Source organism: Podarcis melisellensis (assembly GCF_964234715.1).
Source record: "Podarcis melisellensis genome assembly, chromosome: 6".
Taxonomy (NCBI): domain Eukaryota; kingdom Metazoa; phylum Chordata; class Lepidosauria; order Squamata; family Lacertidae; genus Podarcis; species Podarcis melisellensis.
Window position 1 is genome coordinate 8,364,412 of NC_138538.1, and position 11,029 is coordinate 8,375,440.

The 11,029-nt window shown below is 45.9% G+C and overlaps 1 protein-coding gene across 3 annotated transcripts in view; it reads left to right on the top strand.

The window, feature by feature from the left end:
• The window catches only part of NKAIN4 (sodium/potassium transporting ATPase interacting 4), a gene marked incomplete at its 3' end in the record, with an annotated part of 97,996 nt that extends 91,961 nt beyond the window's left edge, over window positions 1-6,035 (top strand). The window contains exons 6-7 of one of the 3 annotated variants that reach the window (XM_081917346.1): window positions 239-323; window positions 2,756-6,035. In XM_081917346.1, the coding sequence (XP_081773472.1) occupies window positions 239-323; window positions 2,756-2,765 (95 nt within the window). Of the gene's footprint in view, window positions 1-238; window positions 328-2,755 lie in introns of those variants that run through there. The other 2 variants (XM_081917348.1, XM_081917347.1) reach the window with 2 other exon arrangements.
• Between the last annotated feature and the right edge of the window lie 4,994 nt (window positions 6,036-11,029).

The following is an 11,029-nucleotide window of genomic DNA, read 5'->3' on the forward strand; positions in this document are numbered from 1 at the left end:
TTCAGTGCAGGCGAGTGAAGCCTGTCCTTTAGTCTCCCATTGAAATCACCAAGGCGTGCATGTGCTTAAATTTGGCAGGATTCTGCCCTCAGGCTTTGCTGGTTAGCACCTTTGCATTTGGTCTTTTCCGCACACCCCCTCACCCTTTGGTTTACTGTTTGCCATCTTCACCCTCCTTCTGTTTTGTTTCAACCACACCATTGTTTTATGCATGAGTTTTGGATTTTCTTTCTTTCAGTTGATTTCATTGGTGGATTTGACCCATTCCCTCTCTACCATGTCAATGAAAAGCCCTCCAACCTTTTGTTCAAGCAGACATACCTGTAAGTATGGGCCCCTCCAGACCTCTTTCCGATTGTGCATTCGGGATGATTTGTGCTCAGGATGGTAACCGGGGCGGATATATGTTGGACTCTCTGCTTTGGCCTGGAAAGGTTTCAGGGTGGACATACTGCTCTGTTTCAAATTGGTGCATGGTCCATGGGTTCCCTGCTGGAATCCTGCAACAAATATTCCCAGGTCTGTTTCCATCCTGCTTCTGTTATGCGATAATGCAAGACTGGCCCTCCAAACATCAGTAACGCTGCAACATTGGGGAAACATTGGAGAACAACTTAAAAAGTGGAATGATGTTTGTACACTCCAGTATAAATCCACCACGAACGCCCCATTATGATTGGAGACTGATGTTCCAGTCATAGCAGGAAGCCAAGGTAAAAGGTAAAGGACCCCTGGGCGGTTAAGTCCAGTCAAAGGCAACTATGGGGTTGCAGCGCTCATCTTACTTTCAGGCCGAGGGAGCCGACATTTGTCCACAGACAGTTTTCCAGATCATGTGCCCAGCATGACTAAACCGCTACTGGCGCATGGAGGTACCTATTTATCTACTTGCAATGGCATGCTTTTGAATGGCTAGGCTGGCAGGAGCTTGGAACGGAGCAACGGGAGCTCACTCTGTCGCGGGGATTCGAACCGCCAACCTTCCAGTTGGCAAGCTCAAGAGGCTCAGTGGTTTAGACCACAGCGCCACCTGCGTCCCTACAGGGAGGCCATCAGTAGGTGGAGCCAGAGCTAATTCTGATTTTATGTCCCTCCTCTTCCCTGTTGAGTTCTACAAGGGCAGTTCTAAGACTTAAGGGCTCATCCGGACTGCCTCTTCTTGCAATAACTCCCAAGGCATGGATAGTCTAAGGTTCTCCCTCAAATCCTGGGAGAAGCATGTAGCCAACATGACCACAAGAACCTAAGCAGAGCCCAATGGCGCGTCTAGGCCAGCACCCTGTTCTCACAGTGGCCATCCCCTTTCAAGGATGTCAACGTTGGTGGCCATCACTACGTCTTGTGGCAGAAAATTCTGTAAGCGAACTGTTCTCAGCGTGAAGAAGTCCTTGTTTTTGTTGCTCCGAAATCTCGTTTTGTGACTGGCGCCAACAGTTTGCAAAAATGGCCTGAGGTCAGCTCTTAAAACGCCAGCACCTTTGGGTTTTGTTTTTGGTCCGGAACTGCATTTCCCCCCATTCTGTCACCCTGTTTAGATTGATGAGGCAAGAGATTAAATATTGATTTCCAGCACTATAGGTTTTGCAAGGAGGGAATATGCAATGCCTTTGGAGGATCTGAGGCAGTGCCCTGATTTACTAATCCAGCAGAAGGAAACTTGAAGCTGAAGTAGAACAAAATGTACTGGGGGGGGTTCTCTTTTGTGTGTGTGTGTGTGTGGTTGGGTTGGAGGACCCCCGAAAAGGTGCAGTGTAGATTCAAAGGACAATCCTATGAAGGTCTACATGGAGTAGGAGTGTCCGGGGTCCATGTGTCAGTGGCAAGCTGGACCAGAGACACACAGGGAGGAAGGCTGGGGAGGAGTGTTGTGGCCTGGGGAGATTCCTGAGAGGTAGAACAACAGACATTTTTCTAGTAGTATTAGTAATAGGTAGCATTTTCTGAAGATACACCTCTTTACCCTAGCCTGAGATATATGCTTCAGGACCTCACCTTATTCTGATTTTAATTCGGAATTTTAAAATGCTGTAACCTATCCTGGGACATACCAGTGAAAACCAGATGATACAGTTTAAAACAATAATGCCACCTGCCTAATTAGTGGTACACGCAGGCATGCAGACGAAGAAATATTATACCTCCTGTGTGTGTTGTGAGAGTCCCACAATAGCACAGAAACGTGTTCAGAATTCAGCACCTCAATAACCTCGACTTGCACTTGTTTCTCGATTGTTTGCTGCTTAAAAAGTTACCAGTCCTCAGGACTGCAATTGTAATGTAGAGGGGCCATGCTGGGTGCACTCACTGAAAATGGTATGGAGGCTGAGCAGGATTTCCAAGGGACAAGAGGAAGGAGTTTCATTGGCCTGCATAGCTCCTTGACTGCCATCTTTGCCCTCCCCATGCTCAGTGATGGCCACACACACGTGCTGAATTTACATATTGCATATTTTACATATAAATGTTTTTGTTTAAAATATATTTTACATAAAAATATTCTTTTTTAAAAAAAATCAAAGGCAGAATTTGGGGTGTTTGAGGGGTGTGGCAGAGAGAAAGGCTCTTTCTACAATATACCATGCCCTGTTAATGCCTTACTTTACTCAATTTAGATACTCTTAGTGGGAGGAGGGTATTTGAGGAAAGGCACCCTGACAACTGCCTTTGAGTATGTGCCATATTCTGAGCTCTCATCTGATAGCTTTCTGTCCTTCCTTCCTTCCTTCCTTCCCTCCCTCCCTCCCACTTTCTGCAGGCCTGCGTAAGTGACAAGGATCCAGACTCTGGACAGACTGAAACCATCCATCTAGATTCCCCAAATGCCAGCTGTCCCAGATGCAAAGAGATGGGAAACTACATTCCACTTGAAAGAACACAAAAACACCGATACACATGCAGATACGCACATACACAACAAGATGACTGAACTCCGACAAGTGGGCATTCAGGCCCAAATATCGTTTTGCTGGCCAGCCACTCATGCCAATGTCTCTTCAATGTGCTAGCTCATTAGTGGACTTGCAGGTTTTGCTGTGAATGAATGAATGAATAAATGAATCAATGAATGAATGAATTGGGGAGGAAATACTGTTTCCCTTCCCCACACCACTCCATTGAGAATCAGAAGAAGGTATCTGGAGAATCTCCACTTGACTCTGTAGCACTCACCTTTCGTAAGAGCACCCTTGAGTGCAGTTCACTTCCAAGGTATCATTGCTTCCACTTCCTTGTGACAAATGGACTGATCCAGTGGAGATTCAGATAGGTAGGGTGGAAGATAGGGAGGCCAACAGTAGGTGGCGCTAGAGAGCATAGCTGAGCCAATGACAGGCGAGGCCAACTAATTATGCATTTGTCCTCACCCCCTTTCTCTACAGTCTTCCCACTCCCCCAAACTCCAAACCCACTTCAAACTGTTTCACCTTACCGTTTCCCATAATGGACGACGTGTTGGTTGAACTTACAAGTTCCTTGGTGGTGGTTTTTTTTAGATGTCATAGGAAAACTATTTAGAACCCAATTCTATGTTATTCTGTCTCTCTGTACCCTCATCCATTAAGGTCTGCAGAGATGTGGAGAACTATGATGTCCATCAGCCCAAGCTGGCATGACCAATAGCTAGGGGTGATAGGAGCTGTAGTTAAGCTATATCTGGAGGACCAAAGGTTCCATCCATATGGTCTATTGCTTGGGTGGCTACCTGGCAAGCCCCTTGGAGGATCCATCCTCCAAAGCTATATTTAGTTGGCTTTCAGTGGGCCTACCTTATTCTAACTGCAAAGTTGTACAAAGCTACCCCACGGTTTCAAAAAGGTGGAGGGACATCAAGTTTCTGCATTTGTAACAAGACATCCCACACTTAGTAGATCTCCACAAACATATAGATCATCCGTGGATATCATGGGCCATGGCAGATTTCTCAAGCCTTTCATGCTAGAAGGATCCCAAGATTGATCTTTGTCCGAATGTTTTCTTCATCCTTGTGGTCTTATAAAGGGATTAGATAAATTCATGGGTGGCTATGTCCTTGATAGCAGCTGTCAGTCATGTCAGCATTCCTCCAGGCTCAGAGACAGCTTGCTGGTGAGTTCCAGTTGCTGGGGGGCAGCAGAGAAGACTATTTCCTTCATGCCGTGCTTGGGGGCTTTTCAAAGGCCTCTGATCAGCCAGAGTAAGCAAACAGGATGCTCAGCTAGAAGGACTTTTGGACTGACTTAAACAGAGCTCGGATGCGGGTGGCGCTGTGGGTTAAACCACAGAGCCTAGGACCTGCCGATCAGAAGGTCAGAGGTTCGAATCCCCGCAACGGGGTGAGCTCCCATTGCTTGGTCCTTTCTCCTGCCAACCTAGCAGTTCGAAAGCACATCAAAGTGCAAGTAGATAAATAGGTACCGCTCCAGGGGAAAGGTAAACGGCGTTTCCGTGCGCTGCTCTGGTTCGCCAGAAGCGGCTCAGTCATACTGGCCACATGACCCAGAAGCTGTACGCCGGCTCCCTCAGCCAATAAAGTGAGATGAGCACTGCAAACCCAGAGTCGGCCACGACTGGACCTAATGGTCAGGGCTCCCTTTACCTTTACGCAGAGCTCATCTTATCCCGTTGTCCACAGAAAAAGTCACGTGCCACATATATTGCGGCTGAGAGTTTTCTCCTGTTCTTTCGCTTCCTTATAGCAGCCTGCTCCCCAAACCGATGGCTCCATCTGCACTGCTTCCCCTTCTTTACAATTCACACCTACTCCATGCCATGTCTACCTGCTGCCTTCCATCCTCATCCCAGAACATAATCCCACGCTGAAGCTGCCGTCAGGTCTCCTTCAGTCGTCAATACTTTTTAGTTTCCCTCTCCCCCCCCCCCCAATTATTACTTTTTGGATCCCATGGATGCCGAAGCAGAGCAGAACATTTTCTGGTTAACACACGCACGCACATTCTCCTACATCCGCTCTCTCTCTCGATTTGCAATCATGCCCACCAACAATGCCCTTTGTGCTAAACGGGGACGGGGAGTCAACTTTATTACACAACTTGACCACTTGCGAAGCTCTGGACTGTTGTCTGCAAAACCAAGTGGCCTTTTGAGAATACTGATGCATAGCAAGACGGCAAGTGTTTCAAGCAAAAGGACGCCTCTCTGCAGAATTGCTCCGTCTGCTGTGATGCTAAGACCCTGCATCTGTCATAGGCAACCAACATGTGCCTTTAAAAATAAAAAGTTCATCTGCAACAGTCATATCGCAAGGACTTTCCAGATGCTAAAAAGGAGAAAGGAAGACACTTATTCTTAACATTCTTCTCTGGGGTTGAGAAGCCAGGCGACCGATGCTCAAATATGACATTGTGTGAATCGGATTGTGGGCTACCTAAGAGCCAAGTCAAGTTTCAGGACTCCCTTCTTCCCAGCCTTGCAAGATAGCTATGCCCTGCCTCTGCCACAGCTGGAGGCAGGGATGCTTCTGAAAACCAGTTGCTGGAAACCACAAGAGGGTACAGTTACTCATGTCCTCACGTCCTGCTCCCTGGTTTCCCACAGGCATTATGGTTGGACACTGTGAGAACTGGATGCTGGACTAGACGGGCCATTGGCCTGATCCAGAAGGCTCTTCTTATGTTCTTAAGAGCAAAGATCCACACGTGTGTCCACAGCCCACATTCACAGGCAGACAGCTTCTGCCCTCTCCATTAAGCCATATAACCTATAGGGTTATGCTAGTGACCATCAGCCATGACTTGCATGTCTGCACCTCTGAAGAGGACCACAACAGCCCAATGAGAAAGCACGAAGGAAATACACAAGCAAATCGTCGTAGTGGCACAGGACGCAAGGGTGCCAAGGATCAGGACCACCATTCAGCCCATTGCGTTGGTTTGGTTGAGCAGACATTTCCATGTGATCTGGCCTGGTGTTCTGTGAAGGGCTCCATGGTGGAGTCCTCTAGAAGACAGTAGGAGGTTTTGGTTTGTTTGTTTTTAATTAGCATGATTCTCTCTGTTCTTTGTTACTGTTCTAATAAATTAATGCTTTAAATACACAAACCTTATTTGACTTGTCCATCACTCAAGTGTTTTTTAATCAAACATCACAGATATTGTCTTCTCCTGTTCCCCTCAAGGACGGTGACAATCCTGTTCTCCATAGCATGGCTGAGAGGGAATACATGCTAGGAAGGGGTTGAGGCAGATATATTGCCATTTGCAATTTTTTCTCTGATTGGAAATAAGACTAGATTGGGATTCTGGAATCACCTTTCCACAGCACCAAATCATTTCTGCAAACATCCTCAGTTGAGCTCAGTTCAAAATAAATTGGTATTTACTAGCTTTCTTGGATAATTATCAGGGTGGGAGTGGGGACTCACTTTTCCCCCAAGTGCTGTTGGCTGATGAGTGATGATGGCACATGTGTATCTCATTACATTGCCCCTTGGAAATTGTAATTTTCAATGCACCCTTCAAAAAATAACAACATGTTGTTGTTGTTTAGTCGTGTCTGACTCTTTGTGACCCCCTGGACCAGAGCACACCAGGCACTCCTGTCTTCCACTGCCTCCCGCAGTTTGGTCAAACTCGTGCTGGTAGCTTCAAGAACACTGTCCCACCATCTCGTCCTCTGTCGTCCCCTTCTCCTTGTGCCCTCCATCTTTCCCAACATTAGGGTCTTTTCCAGGGAGTCCTCTCTTCTCATGAGGTGGCCAAAGTATTGGAGCCTCAGCTTCAGGATCTGTCCTTCCAGTGAGCACTCAGGGCTGATTTCTTTAAGTATGGAGAGGTTTGATCTTCTTGCAGTCCATGGGACTCTGAAGAGTCTCCTCCAGCACCATAATTCGAAAGCATCAATAACAACATACCAGGGAACAAAATTATGTTATCAGTGCCTCTACCCTCCCACCAAAGATCTCAGGGGGCCCCTTCCCTTTGGAAAACACCTGGTGAGCTCTTCCCTTGGATGAGTTTAAAACTTTTCTCATCCTCAGAGCCCTTCTGAAATCTGTCCATTTAATCAGCCTTGTTTCCCCCTCTATCACAGTCCGTGTAGACCAGTGGTGGCCAAACTTGGCCCTCCAGCTGTTTTTGGACTACAACTCCCATCATCCCTAGCTAACAGGACCAGTGGTCAGGGATGATGGGAACTGTAATCCCAAAACAGCTGGAGGGCCAAGTTTGGCCACCACTGGCGTAGACAATACTGAGCTCTGTGGACCATTGGTATATAAGGCAACTTCCTGTGTTCCTACCTTCAGTCAACCTTTTCCCTCATTGACTCACCACTGAGGTGGCTAGGCCCAGAGTTGCATCCTTTTCCTGTACCCTAAGCTGCTATAGAAGGGACACGGGTGGCGCTGTGGGTTAAACCACAGAGCCTAGGACTTGCTGATCAGAAGGTCGGCAGTTCGAATCCTCATGACAGGGTGAGCTCCTGTTGCTCAGTCCCTGCTGCTGCCAACCTAGCAGTTCGAAAGCACATCAAAGTGCAAATAGATAAATAGGTACCACTCCAGTGGGAAGGTAAATGGCATTTCCGTGCGCTACTCTGGTTCTCCAGAAGTGGCTTAGTCATGCTGGCCACATGACCTGGAAGCTGTACTCTGGCTCCCTCGGCCAATAAAGTGAGATGAGCACCACAACCCCAGAGTCGGCCACGACTGGACCTAATGGTCAGGGGTCCCTTTACCTTTTAAAGCTGCTATAGAGCAAAGGTTGCCCACAGTCTAGGTCTTTACTCCTTTCATTTTCTGCTACTCCTCCATCCTTGATCTTTTCCTACTTGGGACCCTCGCTAAATGTGCCACCCACCAAGCCTTGATCCTTCTGGCTTATTGAGTGTCTCTCCTCCTCATGAGGGGAGGTCTTCTTGTCTATCTGCCTCTCTCCAAAGCTGACCATTGAGCTGGTAATCAGGGAGCTGTTGCCACAGCCACTCCTGGCAGGGTTCTAAACCCGGTTGAGGAAATAAGAGAATTGGCCCAAATGGAGGACAGACTTGCCAAACAGCAAGCTGTTTCTGATCAGGTGGTCTGGGCATGTTGTTTCTCAACTAGCAAGCCAGAGTCAGGAGCCAATATGAAATACAATTGTGGAGTCATCTACAGAACAGCTTCATGAAGCTGAATGCTGGCTGATGCTTGATGAGCAATGTCTCATTTTGTGCTCTAAATATGAAACTCCCTAATTTGTAGTTCCTTAAGCAATATGCAAACACAGACATGCTTCCAATTTTGCACTTCTAATTTTGCTGTACGGCTCTCCAACCCACCAATACACAGAATGATGTGTGCATTAAGGGGAAGCATGCATATGAACATATTGCTTTGGAAAAAATATATTAAGGGAAACTGCATACCGTATTTACTAAAATCTAATGCTCAGCTTTTTTGGTCAAATTATGTTGTGAAAATTAAGGTGTGCATTAGATTTGGTAGCACATTTACGTTCGCCAGCAAATACTTTTTTGGTTTCAAGGTTCTGAAATTGGAGGTACACATTAGATTCGATGGCACATTAGACTGAATTAAATACGGCATAAAATTGTGTGTAGCAGGATAAAGATGAATTTAAGTGCTGGGACATGAGGGCTTTTCTTGAAAATATATCGCAAAATGAAGCAGAACTGTGGAGGACTGAACATAAACACTGGCAAAAGGAGAAACTGAGAGAAACCAACATTAGCATATCAACCCATCCTGAATGTTGAGCCAGGAAATATCTCCCTGGGGAAATGGCACTTGATCTGTAATGCACCCAAGCATTTGGAGCTAGACGAATTCGTATTCTGAACCAGGCAGTAACAAGCCATGAATGAGGCTGCTCAGGTAAAGGCGCTAGTCTTGTTACTTTGGTACCAAAAAGAAATTGTGCCGAATGAATGTTTTTCAGCAGACAGCATCATGGGCGCGCTCACACACAAATAAAGTCACAAAATTAAAAATACAAAATTGCTCTATCATTGTGGTAGAGAAGTTGCAAAGTGTCCACTGTAAGCGCATAGGGATGGAGGTGAAATTCGATTCTGATCACATTTAAATGCAAATCGATAAAAAATTGCACTGCCCCAAAACATGAGAATTGAAACACAATCATTCTTCAAAATTTGCAGTTGTCTGAATTTTGCGATGCAATTCTCAAACCAAACAATGATTACATACATGCATATATTAGATGTGCATAAAAATGATTATATTCATGAAAACAAGATACAAAAACAAATTAGATTAGGAGAAATTGCTTGCAAAAATGTGTATGTTAGTCACATTCCCTAACCAATTCCCCCAAGCCTTCTTTGCAAGGCTTAGTTTCTAGACCTTTGCTCATCTTGGTCCCCCTCCTCTGCACATGTTCCAACTTGTCAACATCCTTCTTAAATTGTGGTGCCCAGAATTGGACACAGTATTCCAGGTGTGGTCTGACCAAGGCAGAATTGAGTGTTGCTATTACTTCCCTGGATCTGGACACTAGACCTCTGTTGATGCAGCCTAGAACAGCTGTTGCATCACACTATTGACTCATGTTAAGTTTGTGGTCTACTAAGACCCCTAGCTCCTATTTCCTCCACCTACAGGCAGCCTCTATACCCTTGCCTTCTTAATTTAGCTTTGGGGGCAGCTTACCAGAACGGAATGCAATTTTGCCCAAGTGGCACATAGTAATCTGCCTTACACCAAGTCAGAATACTGGCCCATCTATCTCAGTATGATCAACAGTGACCAGGAGCAGCTCTCCCAAACTTTCAGACAGGGTGACAATGCCAGTTCTACCTGAAAATGTCAAGGGTCAAACCTGGGACTTCTGCATGCAACTCAGCTGCTCTACCCTGAGCTAGATCGTAAAACAATAGTGGTATTGATCTGGGGCAGTGATTATATATACAGCCTTTTCTCTGTCTCTCTCTTCTGGACCAAGTTCATAATCTACAGAGGAGGCTTATTACTAGGCTGATGCTGCCCTCTCCTGGAAAAAAAGCAGATTAAATGCACTCACGGCTTCCCCTTGCCCGTTATAGCAAAGTGCCATGTTTGCAGTTCTGTGCCCCACTGTGGAAAGCATGGGTTGTAGGGAGTGGAGTGGCGCTGTGCATGTAAACACATGCTATGTACAGCCCGCACAGGCTCCTTCTCACTGAAGCCTGATCCTGCATTATTTAATTCCATGCTTTAGCTTATCCTAAAGAAGTGATTGGCAACCCTTCACCAATACAGGAGAAGTTAAAAGAATGCAGTGGGAATCAGAAATTATTTATTCCATTTCTATCCCACCTTTTCCTCTAAATCCCACCTCCCCATTTAATCCCAACAACAACCCTGTGAGGTAGGTTAGCAGTGACTGGCTCAAAGTAATTCCAGTGTGAGCTTCATGGCCAAGTGGCAGTTCTTGAACCCTGGTCTCCCAGGTCTTAGTCTGACACACCATACTCACTGTGCCTTTCGAAGCAACCCTAAGCCAATTCACTTTCCTCAACAATATACACAACCATCCTTTGAAATTCACACATCTCCTAATTTTGCAATGCAGTGCCAAGTATTATGTATAAAAGAAAGCCGCAGAAAGCTTTCTCTCAATTGAAGCGCAGAGTGTTTGAGGACCGGGACTTTCACAGGGAAACCCAAATGCTTGTTTACAAAGCTGTTGTACCACCAACCTTACTGCATGCTTGTGAAACATGGACAACTTATCAACGCCATCTCCAACCCCTCGAAAGATTCCATCAACTGTGTCTCCGAAAAATTTGACACATCACTTGGGAAGACAAGTGAACTAATACCAGTGTATTGGAAGAAGCAAAGATCCCCAGTGTTGAAGCAATGATTTTTCAACATCAACTTCGTTGGACTTGTCATGTTGTGCAGATGCCTGATTATCGTCTTCCAAAGCAACTACTCTATTCTGAACTTAAAAATGGAAAGCGTAATGCTGGTGGTCATCAAAAGAGGTTTAAAGACTGTCTCAAGGTAAATCTAAATAAATGTAGTATAAACACCGACAATTGGGAAACACTGGCCTGCGAGTGCTCCAATTGGAGAACAGCCTTTACCAAA